General features: G+C 62.5%; 1 protein-coding gene across 6 annotated transcripts; it reads right to left on the bottom strand.

The window, feature by feature from the left end:
• Window positions 1-47: 47 nt before the first annotated feature.
• On the bottom strand, window positions 48-10354 carry PHC2 (polyhomeotic homolog 2). Of its 6 annotated transcripts, none has more exons than XM_075773414.1 (15): window positions 10173-10354; window positions 7525-7713; window positions 7259-7417; window positions 7096-7173; window positions 6843-7004; window positions 6238-6342; window positions 5952-6165; window positions 4946-5274; window positions 3813-3972; window positions 2111-2319; window positions 1885-2014; window positions 1586-1700; window positions 1346-1487; window positions 948-1254; window positions 48-862 (listed from the first exon to the last, which is right to left on the bottom strand). In XM_075773414.1, the coding sequence occupies exons 2-15, from the start codon at window positions 7666-7668 to the stop codon at window positions 708-710; spliced, it is 2409 nt and encodes an 802-aa protein (XP_075629529.1). In that variant the 5' UTR covers window positions 7669-7713; window positions 10173-10354; the 3' UTR covers window positions 48-707. The 6 variants fall into 6 exon arrangements, with proteins under 6 accessions (XP_075629529.1, XP_075629530.1, XP_075629528.1 ...); XM_075773415.1 differs by having other exon boundaries at window positions 948-1197; window positions 1586-1719; window positions 1883-2014; XM_075773413.1 differs by having other exon boundaries at window positions 1586-1719; window positions 1883-2014.
• Window positions 10355-22108: the final 11754 nt, after the last annotated feature.

Genomic DNA, 22108 nt, shown 5'->3' on the forward strand with positions numbered 1-22108 from the left:
GAAATGGGGGGGGGGGGAAGAGGAAGAAAAGTGGGGGGGGCCCAAGATTTTTTTTTTTTCTTCAGTGTTTATTAAAAACAAAACAGGAAAAAAGGGGCTGTGGGGGCTGTGTGGTTTTTTCCTTTTTTTTTCTTTTTTTTTTTCTTAAAAAGACCATGGCGGCCGGGGGGGGGTGGGTGTAGGGGGGGTCCTTACCTGCCCGGGGGGGGGGGGGGGCACCCCTCGCCGCCACCTTCCTCTACTAAGGTGCCCCCAAAACAGCCCCAGCGTGGGGGTGACGCCTTCTCTGCACCCCGGCACCCCGAGACACTTCCCCCCCCCCCCCCAATGTGGGGCTAACACCCCCCCAGGGCTGGTAGCCGAAATCCCAGCTGGGGGGGGGGGGGCACATGTTAAGGCAATTGTCCTGCTTCGCCCTGCCGTTTCGGGGGTTGGGGGGGGACACAGGGAAGACATAGGGACCCCCCCTCCCTGCCGGAGAAGGGGAGGGAGGGGGTGACCCCCCCATACGCGGGACGCTATTGCTACGGGCTATATACACACCCTGGGGGACCTGGGGGGGCCGGGGGTTGGTTGTGCTCAGAAGTGGCTCCCCCCCCCCTCCAGCCCCCTCCCCACAGCCGGACAAGGGTTTTGGGGGGGGGGGGGGGGTGTGTGTGTGTGTGTGTGTCCCATGGGTGCCCCCCCTCCCCTCCCCTCCACCGGCTCTAGGAGTCCTTGAGCATGCTGATGCGGGCGTAGATCTTGAGGGCCGGCCCCAGTTTGATGTTCATGGTGCTCATGAGATGATCCTCCTTCAGCAGCAGCAGCGCCTGCCCGTCGATCTCCTGCGCCCGGAACTCCTCCGCGATCTCCTGGCAGCCTGCGGGGAGGGGGCCACGCTCAGCAAACACCCCCCCCCCCCCGCCACCCTCCTTCCAAAGGATTCATCCCTAAATATTCCTCACCCGGTAAGGAACGGATGAATTCGTAGACGTCCTCCACGTTCCACTTGCTGGGTTCGCTGGGGAGGAAGCGATGGCCGATACTCGCCAAGTCCCGGACGTGAACGTCGGGTAGTTCCATCTCGCGCAGTTCCAGGTCCCGCTCGCCCTGCCGTCGGCGGGACGTGGAGGAACTGGCCGAGATGGGGGAGAGCGGTTCCTCGTAGCTCGAATTATCCGAACAACGACTCGAATCTTCCTGGCTGTGGTTGAGCTGCAACGACGCCGTCACGGAAAGAGGCACCGAACCCGGCGGGAGAGAAACCGGCGGCTGCGGGACGGAGCAGCGCCGGCCTCAGAGCCCACCCCCGCGCGCGTCGCCCTGAATTTGGGGACGAATCCCGCCCGTCCCCCGCCCTCACCTGCTTCTTGGCGTCTTTGCTGAGGGTGGGCAACGTCCCCTTGCAGGTTCGACGGCGGCCATGGGGGGGACCGCTGGGTTTTTGCAGCTTGCTGCGATCGGGGTGGAACAAACCCACCCGCTTCGTGCACCCCACGTTGTACCTGCGGGGAGGGGAAGGGGTGAGGGAGGGGGGATGGATCCCGGGGGGACACCCGGGATTTTTTGGGGGGGGGGGCAGGGGGGACACGACGCGTGTTACCTCTTGGCACAAGCCATGGAGCAGAAGCGCTTGGAGCGCTTGAATTTGTAAGCGAAGTCGACGCGGCCGCAGAGCTCGCACTTCAGTTTGGGGGGGTTCCCCTCCTCTTTGGATTCTGGGGGGCGCGGAGGGACACCCAGAGAGAGAAACGCAACCAGCTCAGCCGTGGGGAGGGGGACACACACACATGACACCCCCAAAACATCACCCGGCTGTGATGGGGGGGTGGGGGTGGGGCTCTACCACCCCCCCGCTTGCCGAGGAAATCGGGTTTTTGGGGGGGGGGGGCCGGGCGCTACCTTGTAAATAGGGTTCCTCCATTTCGGAGTCGGTGGTGGTGGTGTTGTCCTGCTGCGGGAGTTTCTCAGCCAGCAGCTCCTGCGCATACTTCTTCTTCAGATTCCCCACCAGCAACGAGGAGCGCCCCACCTGAGACGGAAAAACACTAGTGGGTTCCGCCCCCCCCACCCCCCCCCAATCCAGCTTCACAAGCAGGACTAAGGATACGGACGGGGGATACGTTACCGGGAACGGTTCTGCCCCTTCCTGGATGACGAAGCCCTCGATAACGTGGGTGAGAATTTGGGGTTTCACGATGGCCTGGGGCGGTTTGTTCTCACCATTGTGGGGGGCAGCGCCGGCGACGGTGGAGGCAGAGCTCCCGGTCCCCGAGGTCATGCCGGGAACGCTGGCGAGGGTCTGGGGCTGAGCATGAAGGCGGTCGGCGGGCGGCTCTGCGGGGGCGAAAGGAAAGAAGGGGGGGGGGACACACACACACACGACACACGGGTGGTTACGGGGGACGCGGTGACGCCGGCGGTGACGCCGGGGCCTGTATTACCATACAGCTGGGCTGCTTTGGGGAAAGGGGAGGGGAAGGGGGGGGGGGGGGAAGCAGCTGCTGCCGCTCCCAGTGTGGCCCAGTGGGTCCCAGTAAACACCGATATGCCCCCAAGGGTCCTCGTGTATCCCGGGAGGGGGCTCCAGGGAGCCCCAAAACCCCCCCCCGAGAGCCCCGAAACATCCTGGCGGTCCCCAGGCAGCCCCCGGACACCCCGGCAGCGCCTCAGGAGCCCCCCGAGGCGCCCAGCAAGCCCCCAGTACGCCCCAGTACAGCCTCAATACATGTCAGCGAGGCCCCGGTACGCCCCAGTAAGGCCCGATCCCCCCCGGAAAGGCCCGATCTCCCCCGGTACGGCCCGGTACGCCCCAGTAAGGCCTCATCTGCCCCCCGCACGGCCCGGTAGGTGCCGGTAAGGCCCCGGCGGGCCTCGCTAGGCCCCGGTAGGCCCCACCACCTTTGTCCGGCGGCCGGACCCGCTCCCCCCCGCCCCTACCTGTGCCCGGGCCGCGGCGGCGGGGCCGGGACCGGGGGGGGGAGGAGGAGGGGGGGGCGGATGCGGAAGTGAGGTCAGCGCCCGCCGCCCCGCCGGGCCGAGCCGGGCCGGACCAGGCCCGAGCCTCGTCGGGGCGGATCTGGGCGGGGCCGGGCCGCACTCACCGGCGGCGCTCAGCGGCTCGGAGGCCCCATGGCGCGGACAAAGGCGGAGGGAGCGGGCGGGCGGGCGGCGGCGGCGGAGCGGGGACAAAGGCGGCGGCGGCGGCGGCGGGGCCGGGCCGGGCCGGGGCGGCGGCGGCGACTGCGCGGGTGAGGGCGGGGCCTGGCGCTGGACACGCCCCCCGCGCCGCCATTGGCCGCCGCCGCGCGCGCGCGCCCACGCCGCCACCAGAGGGCGGAGCCGCGGGAGAGGGGGGAGGGAGGAGGGGGGAGGGCCGATGGGCGGGGCCTCGGACGGGGGCGGGGCCTCGGGGAGGGGGCGGGGCCTCGGGGAGGGGGCGGGGCCACACCGCCCCCAGCAGCCGGAGCCGCCCCCCCCCCCCCCCGTGCCCACGCGTGGGGGGCCGGTCCCACCGGCGGGGACCACCATTCCGCTGCTAAGGGATCGGGGACCCCCTCCTCCAGCCGGAGAGGACCCCTACACTCAGCCCGACACCCCCCACCCACTTCTGTCACCCGTGGGGCGATGCCATGAGCACCCGTGGGCTCACGGAACCCCCCAGCACAGCCCCGCCCCACGCGGGGTCGCAGCTGAAGCCCTGCAGGCGCCGCACGCCCACCTCTGCCTCAGTTTCCCTGCACTGAGGCCCACCGGGCTGTGTGCGTGAAGGGGGAGGGGGCAGCTCCACCCCACGAGTGGGTGCCCGTGGGGGGTGGCGTGGGGCTTACCGTGAGCGGGGGGCCGCTCGCCCTCGGGGGTGTCGGGGCCCGGGGGGGCAGCGGGCGGCGAGAGGGCGGGGGGCTGCGGCGGGGCGGCGGGCGGGCTCTCGGCGCTCCTCGGGGCGGGCAGCGGGTCCCGGCGGGCGCCCTCGGGGACCCCGAGTGGGGGCTGCGCGGCGGGGGCACACGCGTGTGCAAGGGTCAGACACACGTGCGCGGACGGCAACGCGCGGGCGTGCACGGATCACGTGCACGTGCGCACATGGGTCAGGCACACGCACGTCCGTGGATCGTGCGCGCGCGTGCACGGAGCTGGCACGAGTGCTTGCACACACGTGCATGGATCAGACACGCGTGGGTCGAGCACGCGCGCAACACACGTGCGTGGATTGGGGGCACACGTGCAGGGATCAGGCATGCGAGTGCGCGCACACACGTGTGCACACGCATACGGGTGCACGGAGCTGGCAAACCTGTGCACACCCGTGTGCATGGATCCAGTACACACGTGCACGGATCTGGCACGAGTGTGCGCACGCATGCATGATCAGACATGGCTAAAGCACACGTGCACACGCACGTGCATGGATCAGGCATACATTTGCACAAATACACGTGCACGGAGCAGGCAAACGCACCCACACACATCTGCACGGACCACTTACGCACGTGCACGGAGCTGGCACGAGCGTGCGCACACATGCAGGATCTGACACACATGGATAAAGCGCGTGTGCACACACACGCGTGGATGAGGGGCACACATGCACACACACGCGCACCGATCGGGCACGCATTCGCGCGCGCACACACACACACATCTGCGGATCAGGCAAACATCTGCACAGACCAGTTACACGCTTGCACGCGCACAGAGCTGGCACGAGCGTGCACGCGCACACACACACACGCATCAGACACACACGCACCAAGCGCACATGCAGGGGCCACGCACACCTGCACCCCCCCCGCCCCGTGCACAGACCAGGGGTGCACACGCACGCACGCGTGTGCGCAGATCAGGCCCCCCCATCCCTCCTCCCCACGCACACGGACGCCCCCCCCCCCCCCATCCCGCCCCCCCAAACCGCGCCGGGGGGTTGGGGGGTGCAGGGGGGGGGACACGGACGGACGCCCCTCACCGTGGCGGCGGGCTGCAGCTGCAGGATGACGGCGGAGGCGTGCTGGAACTTGCGGGGGGCGGCGTGGCAGCCGGGGTGACCGTTGGGGGGGCCCCCCTCGCCCCCCGCTCCTTGGGGAACCCCCGTTTTGGGTTGAGGGGCCGGGCCGGGGCTGGCGGGGGGCAGGGGTTGGAGTTGGGGGGCTGCGGGGGGGCCCGGGGGGGGCTGCCCGCGGGGAGCCAGTTGCTGCTGCTGGATGACGAACTGCTGCTGCTGCTGCGGCTGCTGCTGCGGCTGCATCGGCTTCGGCGGCTGCTGCAGGAACTGGGGGGGCTGCAGCGGGGCGTAGGCTGCGGGGACAGCGACGGGGGGACAGGGACCCCCCCCTCGTCACCGAGGCCTCAGCCCCAGGGGACCCCACCCCCAGGATTTGCCTGCTCCCCGCCCCCCCCCCCCCGCCCCGAGGCTGCTTCTCACGCTCACATCTGTTCACTCTGGTGCCTACTGACAACCAGCTTTGCCAGCTCCTGGCATGGATGGGCTCAGGCTATCCCAGGGGGGGAGGGTGTCCCCCTGTTTTGGGAGCCGCACCAGCACAGCACCCCCAGGATCCATCACCCTGTGGGGTCCTCTGCCCCACACCCTCACTGCTCCGGCCCCCTGCACCCCACTCCAGAGGCTCACCCCAGGGGGCCTCGGGCTCCTACGGGTGTGGTGGGTGCTGGGTCCCGTCCCAGGCAGGGCCCCTGAGGGGGGAGCAGGCCCACAGATCCCAAACACAAGGGGGATGCCGACACGCAGGAAACACCAGTGCAGGAAACCATCATTAGGTTTCAGAGTGAACACCCCATGAGGCTGCTTGGCTGCACCCCCCCCCCAAAGGGGGTGGCACCACGCCCACGAATTGGGGCTCCCGGTCCCACGTACAGACCAGAAAACCATTGTTGGGTTTCAGAGTGAACGCCCCACCTCGTGACTCCCCCAGCACCCACAGGTGCCCCCCCCTCAGCGTGACGCAGCACCTTACCTGGGGTGACGAGCGGGTGGGCGGCAGCGGGGGCGGCGGCACGGGCCAGGGGGTGGGCGCGGGCTTCGGGCCCCTCGTTTTTTTTGAGGTGCTCGGCAGGGGGGTCGGGTGGGGGGCCCCGGGGGGGGCCGGCCCGGGGTGGGGGGCCACCGGGGGGCTTCATAGCCAGGGCGGGGAGGTGGGGGCCGGCGGGGCGCAGGGCGAGGCTGTGCACCTGCAACGGCAGCGGGTCAGGGGGGTCCCCGGAGAGGGGATTTGGGGGGCTGGTGGGTTGGGGGGGGCTCACCTGGGGGGCAGCGGGCGGCGGGGCGGGTGGCGGTGCCGGCGGCGGTGCCGGCGCAGGGCTCTCGGGCCGGACGGCGCTGACGGGGCCCGTGGGCGTGAAGATGAGCTGGGGAGGGTGACAGAGAGTGGGTGCGTGGGTCCCTACGGGGGGGATGGCACCCCGCGTGTCCCCCATGGGCTGGGGTGACACGTGTCCCCCTGCCCGTGTCCCCAGGGACCCGCGGGGCCAGGAGGGGTGCAAGGGACGGGCACCCTATGGGGTCTGGGCACCCCCCAAAAGGCAAAGAGCACCCCTGTGGGCTTGGGCACCCCGCAATGGGCGGGCTGTGGGTGCCCTGTGGGTCTGGGTGCCCCACAGTGGGGCAGGGGACACCCCATATGGTGATGGGCACCTTGTGGGTCCCAGACACCCCACAGCAGGGTGAGGGGCACCCTACCGGGTCAGGGACCCTCTAGGGTCCTGGCCACCCTGCAAGGGGGCGATGGGGACCCTCTGAGTCCTGGCCACCCCCCCAGCAGGACGACGGGCACCCCACGGGTCCCGGCCACCCCACAGCGCCGTGGGGCAGGGTGCCAGACGCGACGGTCGCGCCCCCCGGCCCTTACCATCTGCGCCCGCAGGTACATCTGGGCCTGGCTGGCGGTGAGGGCGGGCGACGCGGCGTTACCCAGCAGCACGGCTTGCTGCGCGATGCCCGACGCCCCGGGGGTGACGCTCTGCGCCCGGTTCAGGAGCTGCGCGGCCGCCGGCGACGTCGCCAGGTTGATCTGCAACGGGGCGGCGGGAGACGTTGGGGTGCCGCGCCGGATCGGCGGGTGGGAGACGGCGAGATGGGATGCCGGGGAACGGGGAACTCACCGTGGGTTGCTGCGCCGGCGTCGGCTGGGCGCCATTGCCGCCCGAAGAGCCGCTCTGCCTGTTTGCCGCCAGGCTCGCCTGGGGAGAAGAGCCGAACGTCAGCCGCGTGCCGCCACCGCAGCACCCATGGGTGCCCCCCCCCTCCCGAGGAGGTGTCCCGTACCTGCTGGACGGCGGCCAGGCTCTGGAGCTGGGCGCTGGTGAGGTGCTGCTGCTGGAGCGCGGCCGTCTGCAGCATCAGGTGCTGCTGCTGCGCCGCGTACATCTGCTGCAGGTACTGCGCCGCCGTGTTGGGCTGCCGGTGCAGCGCTTGCTGGATCACCTTTTTGGGGGCGCGAACGCATCACCGGGCTGCACCCAGACCCCAAAACGCCACCCCCACCCCCAACCTTCAACGCCCCCCCCCCCCCCCTCCCCGAAATGCCGTACCTGGACGGTCTGGCGGTCGGGGATGCCACTGTAGACGGAGATCTGGGGAGCGGGAGGGCGGGTGGTGCCGGTGCTGCTGGGCGTCGTGGCGGTGCCGCCGGCGCTGCTGGAGGGCGGCGGTGCCGGGAGCTGCTCGTTCTCCATGGCGGTTTGCCGGGGCGCTGCGAGGCGGTGGGGGTCAGGCTAGAGCTGGCGGGGGGGGGGGGGAGGGCGAAAAAGCGTGTGTGGGGGCACCCCGTGGCACCCAAAGTTGGCACCCGATGTCTGCTTCGAGCCTCGGCGCAGCGTTATGGCTGGGGTGCCGGCGTGCCCGTGCCGATGGGCGTGCGGGGCTGCTGCATCCTCCCCCGGGGTGTTTGGGATGGGGATAAGACCCCCCTGATATCGATGGAGAGGGAGGAAGAGGATGACGAGGTGGAGGAAGGATGGTGGGAGGCCCCGCGGTTCATCCTCTCCCCTTAAAAAGGGGGGTCAGTGGGTCCCCACCCCCCCCCCAGGGTGACGGGTGCCGGGGCCCCATCCTGCCCTGGGTGCTGGGGGAGGAGGAGCCCCCAGGACGGGGGGAGATGGGGACAGAGGGCCGGCTGGGAGGCAGAGACAAAGGTAAGGATGCAGGGACGGACAGACAGACGGGAGGGGGAGAGGGATGAAGGGACGGATGGACAGAAGGACATGAGGGAAGGGAGGAAGGGAAGTAGGAAAGGGACAAAGGACAGGAGGGAAGGACAGAAGGACGGACGGAAGGAGGATGGGACAGAAGGAAGGAGGAAAGGGATGGAAGGAAGAAGAGAGACCAAGGGAGGGAGGGAGGGACAGAGGTAGGAAAGGACAGACAGAAAGACAGACGGAAGTAGGAAAGGGATGGAGGGAAAGGTGGAAGGAGAGACAGAACGGGAGGAGGAAAAGGATGGACAGAAGGATGGATGGAGAGGGAGGGAAGGACGGCCTGAGACAGGATGGACGGGAAGAGGAAAGGGATGGAGGAAGGGAGGGAAGGATGGACAGACAGATGGAAGGAAAGAGGAAAGGGACCAGGGGGCAGCATGGCCATCACCACCGCCACCACGGTGGCCGTGAGGCTCCGTGGTCACTGACAGCCACCCAGAGCCACCACGCTCCGGTGGCCTCATGCACAACACCCGTCCCTGCCGAGCCCCTGCGCTGCCAGGCAATGGGTGCTACCGCCATGTGTGCCACCACGATGGGTGCCACCGCCACGGGTGCCACCATGGCAGGACCAGGGACAGCACGCGGGGCGCTGCAGACCATGGACAGCAGCCACGGTGGGTGGCCACGGTGGCCACGGTGGGTGGCCACGGTGGCCATGCCACAGCATGGCCCCACCAACCCACACCAGCCACCTCCAGCCCCAGCCTGGCGCCCGAGGGGCGTGGCAGTGGCGATGTCCCCGGCCTCGGTGGCCCGTGGGGTTGCGTCCCCTGAGGGCATCAGCGCCCCGGATCATGGGGTGGGACGTGCACGTGTCCACGGGGGTGGTGGCACGTGTCCCCACCGCTCCTTCGTGTGGCCGATGACGCTCCCAGCCCCGTGTCTGTCCGCTGGCACGTGTCCACCACGAGCAGGAGAAATTTTGGGAAGCGCTTTTCCCCACTGAGCGGCCACGGACTTTTTATTCCCCCTTAGATGACCCCGGTGGCATTGGGGTGACACGAGGCCACCACGGTGACAGGTTGAGGGACCACGCTGGGCCCATCCGGAGCCACAATCCCCCTGGGAGGAGCACGGCGTGGAAAGCCCCCGGCAGCTCCCATCGTCCACCCGCCGTGCGTCCGAGCTGCCCCGCACCAAACTCCCGTGGACTTTGGGGTGTCACGACGGGGGGGGACCTCACTTTTGAGCCACAGCTGACAGACACAATCCACTTCCGACCCCCGCAAACCCCCCAAAAACCATTAAACCCACCCAAAATAAGACAAGAAAGGGGAGGAATTCCCTGGCTGAGCGATGGCAGGACCCACCACGGGTGGGGGGCGCAGGGGGGGGGGTGTCCCCCACAGCTGGCACGGGGAAGAGCCGTGGAGCTGGAACCCCCCAAAAATGGGGGTGAAAAATTACGGGGGGGGGGGGGTGTGTGTGTGTGGAGAAATCATAGCGAGGGTGGGATGTAACGGGGGGGTGGGATAGGACGGGGGGGGCAGACAGAACGGAGGGGGCTGGAATAGTAAGGGGGTGCAAAATCAAAACGGGGGGTGCGAGAGAATGGTGAGGAGCGGGATGCGGTGGTTTGGGGGGGCACGCTAGTGGGGGGGATATGACAGTAAGCAGTGAAACGGGGGGGGGGGGATAATGCTAAGGGGGTGCAAAGCCAGAGGAGGGGGCGCAGGATGACGGGGAGGGGTGGGAAACGCTAGTGGGGGTGGGATACCGGGGGGGGGGGGCGGGGAACGGCGGGGGACACACGGACACCGGCGGGGGGGGACACACGGACACCGGCGGGGGCAGGGCCGGGCCGGGCGGGCGGCGGTGGGCGCCCCGATGGGTAAACTGAGGCACGGCCGGTCCCGGGGCGCATGCGCGGCGCGGCCCCCCCTCACCCCCCCCCCCCCATCCTTCTCTCAGTCCCCCCCCGGCCCCGGCCCGGCCCAGACAAAGCCGCCGGGGCCCGGTAGCGGCGGCAAGCGCGGTACCTGCGGCCCGGGCGGAGCGGCTCCCGCCGGCCACGGCCATGGCCCAGGCGGCTCCGGGGGCGGGCGGGGGGCGGAGCGGGGGGTCCCGGTGCCGGTGCCGGTGCCGGTGCCGGCGGGGCCGGGCCCGCGGCCGCTCCCTCCTCCCTCAGGCGGCGGCGCGGCGGCCCGATGCCATAACTCATTTGCATTCCTCCGCGCGTCACGTGGGCCGGCCGGCCAATCACCGCTCCGCCCGCCCCGACGGACACGCCCACCGAGCCCCGCGCCCGCCGCGACGGCGGCCGCCGCTCGCGCTCGCTATGGCAACGTGGGGAGGGGAGGGGGGGTCGCCATGGCAACGGGGAGGGGGGAGGAAGGGGGGGGGAGTCCCGGCGCCCGCCCCGGGCAGCGGATGCGCCCCGGGGGGGGGGGGGGCGGTACCGGAGGGATGCTGCGGTACGGGGCGGGGGGGTGGCACCGGTCCCCCGTGTCCCCGGTGCTGCCTGGGGTCACCCGGGGTGTCCAGGGCCGGTACCGGCGGGGGGATGCTGCACCGGAGGGGAGGTGGTACCGGGCCCCGGTGCTGCCTGGGGTCACCTCGGGGTGCTCCCGGGAGTGCTGAGGGCCGGTACCGGCGGGACACCGCACCGGAGGGGTGGTGGCACCGGTCTCCGGTGCTGCCTGGGGTCACCCCGGGGTGTCCAGCGCCGGTACCGGCGGGGGGATGCTGCACCGGAGGGGTGGTGGTACCGGGCCCCGTGTCCCCGGTGCTGCCCGGGGTCACCCTGAGGCCCACCCGGTTCTCTGCGCCGCAGGGACGATGTTATTTGCAAGGGGGGGGGGGGGTGTTTGGGGCGCTGAAATTTGGGCTGTTAATCGCACCTCGTTACCCGCTGGCTAATTAACACCTCTTCATCCGGGGTGCCCCAGAAAATCCTGCAGCCCCCAACCCGGCGGGTAACCCCCAAATTTCGGTGGGGCCGGTGGGTCCGTCCCTGCTGGCCCCGGGACAGGGGCCGCCCTTGGCACCCGCCGGGGGATCCGTCCGGTGGGGGCGAACGGTGCTGGGCCCCGGGTGCTGGGCACCCCGCGGGCTGGAGAACCCCCGCTGCGGCTGCTGAGGGGCTCGGGGATTTGCAGTGGGGCCTGTGGGTTTGCAAAAGGGGCTTGAGGGTTTCAGTGGGGCTCGGGGGTTTGCAAAAGGGCTCGGGGGTTTCAATGGGGCTTGTGGATTTGCAAAAGGGGCTTGTGGATTTGCAACGGGGCTCGGGGATTTGCAAAAGGGCTCGGGGATTTGCAGTGGGGCCTGTGGGTTTGCAATGGGGCTCCGGGGTTTGCAAAAGGGGCTTGAGGGTTTCAGTGGGGCTTGTGGGTTTGCAACGGGGCTTGTGGGTTTGCAAAAGGGGCTCATGGATTTGCAAAAGGGGCTTGTGGGTTTGCAGCGGGGCTTGGGGATTTGCAAAAGGGACTCAGGGTTTTGCAACGGGGCTTGTGGATTTGCAAAAGGGCTCGGGGATTTGCAGTGGGGCTTGTGGATTTGCAACGGGGCTCCGGGGTTTGCAAAAGGGCTCGGGGGTTTCAATGGGGCTTGTGGATTTGCAAAAGGGGCTTGTGGGTTTGCAATGGGGCTCAGGGGTTTGCAAAGGGGCTCATGGATTTGCAAAAGGGGCTTCTGGGTTTGCAAAAGGGGCTTGTGGGTTTGCAAAAGGGACTCGGGGGTTTGCAAGAAGATTCGTGGGTTTGCAAAGGGGATTTGTGGGTTTCCCTGTGGCACTTGAGAATTTGCAAAGGGGGCTCGTAGGTTTGCACGCGGGGCTTGAGGATTTGTGAGCGGGACTCAAAGATTTGCAAAAGGGGCTTGAGGATTTGTGACGGGGACTCGCGGGTTTGCGATGGGGGCTCGTGGGTTGGCATGCGGGCCCTGAGGGTTTGCAGAGGGGGCTCATGGGTTTGCAGAGGGGGCTCGTGGGTTTGCAAAGGGGGCTCGTGGGTTTGCAGAGGGGGCTCGTGGGTTTGCAAAGGGGGCTCGTGGGTTTGCAAGCAGGACTTGAGATTTGGGAATGGGATTTGAGGATTTGCAGCAGGCCTCGAGAATTTGCACGTGGGGCTCGTGGATTTGCAAAAAGGACCCGTGGGTTTGCAAAGGGGACTGGTGAGTTCGCGGTGGGACCTGTGGGTTTGCAGATGGGGGCAGCAGGAGCCCCCCGGGGGGGGGGGGGGGTAAAGGCCACCAACCCCCTCCTGCCTCGGGGGGTCCATCCCGGCTGCGGGCACTGGGGGTTCCCCCGGCCCCCCCCCCCCCCCCCAGTTTGGCTTTGTGAGGGCGGGTGCTGCCCTCTCCTGCCTGCACTGGGGGATGGCAGGGCCCCGGGGGGGGGGAACTGGGGGAACTGGGGGAGCTGGGAGGCGCTGTGGGGGGGCACTGGGGGGACTATCGGGGGGAACTGGGGGAGCTGGGAGGGTTATGGGGGGGCTGGGGGGGTTATGGGGAACACTGGGGGGCACTGGGGGGGGTTATGGGAACCCCAGGGAAGGGTCTGGGGGGGCTCTGGGGGGGATCTGGGGGGACGTGCGACGGGCCGCGGGTCGGCTGCCCCCCCCCCCCCCCCCCATTTTGGGCTTCGTGGGTGCTGCCGCGAGGGGGCGATGCCTGCCCACGCTGCCCGCAGGGGCCTGGGGGGCGGGGCTTAGCCCTGCTTTTTCTTCCCCTCCTTTTTTCCCATTTTTTTTTCACTTTTGAAGCTTTTCCCCCCTCCTCCCCCCTCTCCCTCCCTTCCCCCCCCCCTTTCCTCCCTTTCCCCCCTCTTTTTTTATCCCCCTCCCCTTTTTTTCCTCCTTTTTTTCCCCCAGGACCTCCCGGGGTTCAGGATCTTCTGGGCCCACCCGAGCATCCCTGCCCACCCCAAAACCACTTCAGCCCACCCTGTGACCCAAATCTCACCCTTTTCACCCCAAAAATGACATCACCGACCGTGGCTGAGATCGGACAGGGTGTACCACCACGGGGAAAAGATGACGCCCATCAAGGCCACCTCCAGCATCCTTTGCCCTGGAGATGGGATGTCATTTTGGGGTACCCCATCCCGCATCCCAACCCTCATCCCCGGCTCCGTATCTCTGCACTGAACCCCCCCCCCCCCCCCCCAAAAAAAAAATAAATAATAATAATAAAAAAAATCCAAGCGCTGCCAAGATCCAGGCGTCCCGATGCTCCTCGTGCATCCCGCCGGCACCGCGCCACGATGATGCCGGTGGGATGTAATTCCTGATCGCTCCGGGGAACCGGGCAGGAAAAGCTTTTAAGCAAAAATCCGTATTGTTTCCACGCAGCGGGGCGACCATTCAACCTCAAAACACGCTCAGGGTTGGGTTTCCAGCCGGAAATTTCCCTCCGAAGGTACAAAAAGCCACGTTTGGCCCCCAAAAAATAAGGGGGGGGGGAGGGAGAGAGCTGGAAAGAAAAAATTCCTCTGCCTCCCCGTGCGTTCGGGCTCTGCAAATATTTATGCGGTTCAAAAAGGTCCCAAGGGAACAAAGCACGGACGCGGCGCGTTCCCCCCCGAACAATGAAGCCGGATATTTTCTGATGTGAGCGGAGCCGAAGCCGGAGCCGATTCATATCCGCCTACCTGCGGCCTCCAGCTGGTTTAAATCCCTCCAAAAAAAGGCAAAATCTTATTTTTTTTTTTTGGGGGGGGAAAATAAAAGACTTTTTTTTTGGAAAAAAAGTTTTATGGGGGAAAAAAGGGGTTTTTTTTCAGGGAAAAAAAGACTTTTGGGGAAAAAATTTGCTTTTTGGGGGCAAAAGAAATGCTCCGTATGAGCGCCAGGCTCCCACCTCCCTGCGAGCATCCTTAGCGCGGCGGGGGGGGGTCGCGCCGTGGTGGTCCCCAAGTTGCTGACGCGCGGTGTCACCGCGTCCCTTTTTTAATGAAGGCGGGGTGATTTAACGAGGCTGGGAGCTCGTTACCCCCCCGTCGGGGTGCTGAGGGACCCCCATCCATCCGTGCTTCCCTTCCACGAGCATCCCGGGATGCTAAGGTCACCGTGACGACCTGAAGCATCACCCCTCCACGCCTGGAGACCCCCCCAACCTCGAGCATCCCCCCCCCTTCCCGGGAAGGAAAGCGAGGAAAAGGGAATGACCGAGGTTACATAAATATTTTGAGTCGGCTTTGGGGTTTTATTTAATTTCTTTGCGATGGATTCGGGTATTTTTCCAAAGGAAATCGCAGGCTGGCGCGGTTCCCCCCCACCCCCTCGCCCTCCCCGGCTTGTTCTGGATGTTCCAAATTGGGGATTTTTTGCACAATTTTGTCTGGTTGCAGGGTAGGGTTTTGGTTTTTCGGTTTTTTTTTTTTTTTCAATTCCCCCCATTTTTGCCCCAAATCCTGCGGTTTCTGCTCACCGAGCAGAAATTACAATTTCCCTCCACTTGGTGTCAGCTCCAGCCCCCTCTCCGGCCCCGCCGTCCGTCCGTCCGTCCCAAAGCACCCCAAACCCATCAGCGTTGGCTTCTTTGGGGGGACGCACTCACCTCCCTGCAATTAAAACCTTAATTTACCATCATTAACTATTACTGGGTAACGAATATCCTATAGGATCCATATGGGAGTGATTCAGCCCCTATTTTTGGGCTGGAAATCCCGCCAGGACCGGGAACCCAGCACCTTTTAGTGCTTTAAATCTGCTCGTGTCCCCCTTGCGTCATCTCCTGTGGCAATTAAATCATGCCAATTAGTTCGGAAACGGTTTAAACTCTGCGATGGGGAGGGAGAATCTTCCAGAACGGAGCCGCTGCTCTGAATTTTTTTTCCCCAGGGCATTCGGCTCCGGGGTATTTAGCACTGGGGCGCTGGGGAATTTAGCGTCGGTGCATTTAGCGCCGGTGCGTTTAGCGGAAGAGCATTTAGCGTCGGTGCGTTTCGCTCTGGGGCATTAAATATTGGTGCATTTAGTGTCGTTCCCGGGGTGCTGCATTGCACATCACCCCCCAGCGAGGCCGCGGCACCAGCCTGGGCGCTGCTGAGTTTACGGGCAAGAGGGATTTTCACGTGTCCTACCCAGACCCCAAGCGAAACCCCGGCGCCGGGGCCGAGCCCGGGTTTTCTCACCCTGCGGAGCTGGTGCCCCCGGTTCTTCCAGGGCAGAGCAGCGGCTCCAGCTGAGATTGCAGCGGGCTCCTCGGATTTTCTAAAGGGCAAATAAACCTTCGCCAGCGGAGCCTGAGCCTGGCCACAGGCAGGGTGCTGTCCTGCAAGTGCTCGGACGAGAGCCTTCCACGAATGGCAGCGCCGGGGAGAGGGTTGTGACGCTGGGGAGAGGGTTGTGACGCTGGGGAGAGGGTTGTGACACTGGGGAGAGGGTTGTGACACTGGGGAGAGGGCTGTGACGCTGGGGAGAGGGCTGTGACACTGGGGAGAGGGTTGTGATGCTGGGGAGAGGGTTGTGACACTGGGGAGAGGGTTGTGATGCTGGGGAGAGGGTTGTGATGCTGGGGAGAGGGTTGTGACACTGGGGAGAGGGCTGTGACACTGGGGAGAGGGCTGTGATGCTGGGGAGAGGGTTGTGACACTGGGGAGAGGGTTGTGACACTGGGGAGAGGGCTGTGACACTGGGGAGAGGGCTGTGATGCTGGGGAGAGGGTTGTGACACTGGGGAGAGGGTTGTGACACTGGGGAGAGGGCTGTGACACTGGGGAGAGGGTTGTGACGCTGGGGAGAGGGTTGTGACACTGGGGAGAGGGCTGTGACACTGGGGAGAGGGTTGCAATGTTGGGGAGAGGGCTGCAACGTTAGGGCAAGGGTTGCAATGCTGGGGAGAGGCTGGGACCACTGGGGAGAGGGCTGTGACACTGGGGAGAGGGTTGTGACACTGGGGAGAGGGTTGTGACGCTGGGGAGAGGGTTGCAATGTTGGGGAGAGGGCTGCAACGTTAGGGCAAGGGTTGCAGTGCTGGGGAGAGGCTGGGACCACTGGGGAGAGGGTTGGGGTGCTGGGGAGAGGGTTGCAATTCTGCAAAAGGCAACGCCAGGGGAAGGCTGCCCCACTGGACGCTGCCCCGCTGCCCGCAGGCACGCTGCGGCAGGGCAACGGGATCTCCACGATCCACCCGGGGATGCTCAGGACGGGGATGCCCCAGCACCGTCCCTCTTCCTCCTCCTCTTCCTCCCCTGCTCCAGCCCGGAGGTGGCCGGTGTCCGGCTCTGGCTGCGGGAAGCGCAGCGGGTCCAGCAGAGAGCAGTGGTAACACACCGGCGTCCTGCTGCCTCTCCCTCGCCCGTCCCGGCCTTTCCAGCAAATTTTAATTTCCCTGGAAAGAAAAAAGTGGAATTTGCCAAAAATTTTGAGCTTAATTAATAAAAACCCCAATTTTTCCTGGTGGTGGAGGTGGAAAGGGAGCGGACGGAGCCGGCACCAAAGATTTACGGGCTGAATTGAGATTGGTAATAGCAAAGAAAATAAAAAACCCCTGGTAATAGCAAAAAACCCCCTTGTAAAAATAAATTTTAAGCTTCTCTATTAAATTATTCTGCCCCGCTGGAGCTGGACACCCGTCGCCTTTGATCCTCCCGGTCCCGTCCCGTTCCCAGCCCGCGGGACGGGGTGAAGGAGACCCGGATGGTAATGGGCACTGACAGCTTGGAAAAGCGAGACGGACGCTTCGTTAATGAGCCCTAACGAGGCCAAGGGGCCCGATGAGGCCGACGGCGGGTTCTGCTGAGCCGGCTGGGTTGGGAGCGATGGGGTGATGCCCCGGCGAGGCGTTGGGCTTGGCGAGGGGGAGGCTACGAGAAGAGATTTGCTTTTTCTCTTTCGGCTTTCGCGCATCCCTCATTTTTCCAACAGGAAAGAATTAATTAAAGAAAATTTAACTGGAGATACGGGTTGGCGAGCTCGGGGCTTGGGTGGCTTCTGAAATAGGGTGGGATAGGGAGCTGGTGAGCTTGCAATGAGCTTGCAACAGGTTTGCAATGGGCTTGCAATGAGTTTGCAATTGATTTGCACAAGGAGGTTGAAAAGAGTCTGCAAGGTTTGCAATGCGCTTGAAATAAGCTTGCAAGGGGTTTGCAACGGGCTTGCAACGGGTTTGCAATGGGCTTGTGATGGGCTTGTAATGGGTTTTCAAGGGGTTTGCAATGGGCTTGCAACTGGTTTGCAATGGGCTTGTGATGGGTTTGCAATGGGCTTGTAATGGGTTTTCAAGGGGTTTGCGATGGGCTTGCAATGGGTTCATAATGGGCGTCCAAGGTTTCCAGTGGGCTTGCAATGGGCTTGCAACAGGTTTGCGGGCAATGGGTCTGCGTTGCAAAGCCACTGCGATGAGTTTGCAATGAACTTGCAAGGGGTTTGCAATGGGCTTCCAGGGTTTGCAAGGGGTTTGCAATGAGTTTACAATGGGTTTGCAGTAAACTTGCAATGGGTTTGCAAGGGGTTTGCAATGGGCTTGCCATAGGCTTGCAATGGACTTACACTGGGTTTGAGAGGGGCTTGCAAGGGGCTTGCAATGGACTTCCAAGGTTTCCAATAGGTTTGCAGTAAGCTTGCGATGGGCTTGTAAGGGGCTTGCAAGGGGTTTGCAATGGGCTTGCAATGGGCTTACAATGGGTTTGCAATGGGCTTGCAAGGGTTGTGCAATGGGCTTCCAAGGTTTACAATAGGTTTGCAACAGATTTGCAGTAGGCTTGCTGTGGGCTTGCAACGGATTTGCAATAGGTTTGCAAGGAGATTGCAAAGGGTTTGCAACGAGCGCGCAACGCCTTTGCAGCGAGCTTGCCACGGGCTTGCACCAGCTTCCATCGATACAGGCGGGCAGAACCACCGGCGCATCTCAGGAAGCCGAATCCCAGCTCCCGATTTTTTGCACCTCCTCCCCAAGAGCAGGCTGGCCCGAGCCGGCGCCGAGGTTTCCCAACGCCCTGGTGAGGTTTCCAGCGCTCCCAGGGCCGCCTCTCCTTTCAGACCATCCAGGGAGAGGTTTTCTTTCAAGCCGCCCCCCTGCCCTTTGCTTTGCTTTCTGGGATTTAAGGAAAAGCAGCTGCTAAAAGTGGGAGATTAAAGAGTCGCATGAAGCCAAGGGAGGGTGGAAAAACCCCGCGGCGCTGCAGAGCAGGACCCCGAAGGTGCGACGGCTGCGTGGGGCTGCGGCTGGTGACGCGCGGGAAGTCGGGATGGCCGAGATGAAGAAAGCCCTGGAGCCTCCGAGTAACTGGAACCAGAAGGGAGGGAGTCCGGGCTGGGAAATTCAGGCCAGGCAGGCTTGCAGTGTGGGGGGTTCTTTGATCCGGGCATCACTTCCCGGCTTCTTCCTTCCCTCGGTGATGGGGGTGCGATGGGCTTACAATAGGCTTACAACAAGCTTACAACAAGCTTGCAACAGGCTTGCAATGAGCTTGCAAGGGGCTTTCAATGGTGTTTCAATGGCTTACAACAGGCTTGCAACAGGCTTGCAAGAGGTTTACAATGGGCTTGCAATAAGCCTGCAATGGGCTTGTAATATGGCTCCAACAGGCTTGCAAGGGGCTTGTAATAGGTTTACAATAAGCTTGCAACAGATTTGCAATGAGCTTGTAACAGGCATGCAGCGGGCTTGTAACAGGCTTGCAATGGGCGCGCAATGAGCTTGCAAGTGACTTGCAACGAGCTTGCAACGGACTTGTAATAGGCTTACAGCGGGTTCACAAGGGGCTTGCAATGGACTTGCAGTGGGTATTGCAATGAACTTGCAAGAGGCTTACAATGGACTTGCAACAGGCTTACAATGGGTTTGTAAGAGGCTTGCAGCGGGCATGCAATGGGGTTGCAACGGGCTTGTAATCAGCTCGCACAGGCACGCCATGGGCTTACAATGGGCTTGTTATAGGCTTGCAACGGGCTTACACTGGGCTGCTCCTCGCACACCTGAGCGGTCTCACGTCTCCGCTGGTCCCCCACCCTCGCTTCGCCCCGTCTCACAGTTAAGCCAAATATTTGGTGGCGTAACGAGGAGATCCCAATTTTCCCACTTACCGAGGGACCTTCCTACGGGCCGGACATCGGAGAGGGACAGAAACTAAAGAGCGTTGATCCGTGCCGTTTCCCACCTCAAGGGAGACCATAAATCCAATTTATGGTGGGAAGTGCTTGGATTTCTCCCGGAAAACGCTAGCGGAGGGTCCCAGCCCTGCTGCTGAGCAAGAACGGTGCTAACACGGTAGAGGTGAAGCCCAAAAAAATGGGTTTGCAGATCTATGAGAGCTGCCAGCAGCGACCTCCGGGTCGGTCTCCACTTTTCCCACAGCTTCGTCTGAGGTTGGGATTTTTAGGGAAGAGCTGGAAAATGAGGTGGTTGTCCTGCTTGGGGCATCCTGGACTCGCTCTCACCCACCGCCGGGCATCGCTTTGCTTCAATTGCCCCTTGTTTTTAACCAGGAAATGTTAATCGTCAAATTAGTAAGAATATATTTTATTTTAAATTTAAAAGAAGACCTAAATACGCCCCTAAATTGGGGGAATTATTTGCATTTTTACCATATTGGAGGGAATTGGATGCTACAGTCAGCCTCCGTTAGAGATTTGTATTGCAGAGGAAACCAGCCCGGCTAATTGCAAAATTTGCTTCACTCCAGGCATTTACTCCAATGCAAAAGTCAATAAAATCCCACCACGGCCCTTATCTGATGAGCAATCGTGCATCAATTAAATAAATTAACGTGGATTTGGGTGGGAGAGCTCCAACCCGGCTCCCAGCTCCGCAGCATCCCCTCCTTGGGGCCAGCTCAGCCACTGACCCAACCCAAACCCAAGCGTGCTCGCTGTCCCCCTGCTTTTCCGGGAACTTTCCTTTGGGAAAAGGGAATAAAATAATCCATTTTCCCTTAAATAAGGATTTATTGCCTTTTTCGTGATCCTAATTTATGGCTTTTCTACCTCTTGATACCATACCACGTTGGGTATCGCTAACCTGCCAGTGATGCTGAACTCTGTTCCCCATCGTTTCGCCCTGAATTGGGGACAAAACGCAACAATGAACTTCTTTTATAATAAATCCTGCATTTATCTCTCTATATTCTATATTTTTAATTTTTTTTCTGTTAACGGGGCTACTCCACCAGTGGGATTTCCCTTTGCTTTCGAGCTTTTCCCTATTTCCAGTGGGATCTGATGGTGCTTTGCACTGTGGGGGATATTCAGCATCACCCCCTCAAAAAAAAGAATTTACATATATCCAGCTCCGAATTGCAATAGATTGGGGATGGAAATGCCTTTTGCTGGAAATTTCCCCAGCCATCTTATTTGCAATCCCAAATCCCGATTGGCAGAGCAAGATGCCGAGATGAAAGCACCGAGGAGGAGTCATTTGGGGATGGAGTTGGAGAAGACATCTCACAACTGGTCTGAGAAGTTTCCAGCCCATCCCAACTGCTTGTTTTCATCCCTGATATCCAAAATAAAGGAAGAGGAGCTCGGGTCGGAGAGTTTTCACCCACGTTGAAATGGAATGATTCACCCGGCCCCACAACCGGTTGCATGGGTACAGTCACCCATGGGTGCGTGGGAACATCCCGCGTGGATTTTTACCCTTCGAGAAACCTCCTGGAGAACCTGCTCCTGGTATTTTGATTTTTCCTAGGAGAGGCAAAGATGTTATCGCCGGTAAATCCTGGTGAACTCATCCAGGTTTGCTTCCCCCTCTCCAAACCAGAAACACCTGCCAAATCAAGCAAAAAAGGAGATAACGCAGGAAAAACAGACACACACACACACCCCCCACCCCCCCGCAGCAAAATACTCCTCAATTTATTTATAATGCCAGGGAAAAACCTGTGCCGGTGCTGAACCCGCGTTGCGATGCGCACGTGAAGCTAAAATCCCCCCCGATTGCTTGGTGGAGCAAATGGAGCTGTGGGTTTTTTCCTGCAGATACGGGGTGTTTATCCCTCTGGGCGTGCAGTGAGCAGCAAGTCGATGTCCTCCCCGTGCTCCCCACCGTGACCGGGGATGCGTGACAATGCTCTGATGCTGCTGGAGATGCTTCACAGCCCCTTGCCCAGCTCCTGGGCATCTCCTAGGGAGATGTTTTGGTGGAGAAACCACCCAAATTTTCAAAAAAAGACATTTTCTAGAGCAGGGATGGAGTGCTGCTGCTAATTAACAGAGGATTTGGGCTCATTTTGAAGCCCACCATGAGGTTGCTTGGCCATCTTGCTATCAGATGGTGTTGTGGAGCTGCAAAACCCTTGTTCCCTGGGTACATCCATCCATCATTTGGGTGCAATCACCTCCAAAATCTTTATATGCCAAGAGCCCGGCTCTAACGAAGATGCTCAAACCCCATATAGTCCCTCATCACCAGGAATTTCTCCTCCAACCGTCTCCCCAATGGTCCTACCACCCATCGGAAACGATCTGCTTGGATCTTGGGAACGCCGGTGAGGAAAAATAAACACGGCGAGCTCTTCCCAGGTTATTTAACGTGGCAGCAAGCCAGGCTCAGTATCACCTGGTGGGAACAGTTCCGGATCCAGGCCCTTATCTCCAATTGCAGAAGATAAACAGTGGATTTAGGACTTAAACTGGGCTTAGGTGGGATGGGCTTGGTTGTTAAGATAGGTATTGGCATGTGAGGATGTAATTACCTGGGAAGAGGTGGCTTCTCTATTACATATAAATATTGAGTGTGTAAGTCTATGAGCGGGTGACCATATCCCATAGCTGCATCCAGCCTGATTTCCTGTTGCTTTTGGGGCACATAATGCCATTTTAGGGCAAAATAAACATGGTGTCACCTCCAGCTGCTTTACCCAGACACATCATACGCATCTGACCCCAAACCAACGCAAGGTTTAAACTCTTCCCTCTAAGACCTTCATGGATGATGCTCCAATGTTCTTGCCGTATCTCTTCCAGCATGGGATGGAGCCAGGACATGGCTGGAGCCGTACAGCCTCATCCATCCCCGTTCAGCTCCTCTCCAAC

This window comes from Balearica regulorum, chromosome 21 (genome assembly GCF_011004875.1).
Source record: "Balearica regulorum gibbericeps isolate bBalReg1 chromosome 21, bBalReg1.pri, whole genome shotgun sequence".
In the NCBI taxonomy this organism is placed as follows: domain Eukaryota; kingdom Metazoa; phylum Chordata; class Aves; order Gruiformes; family Gruidae; genus Balearica; species Balearica regulorum.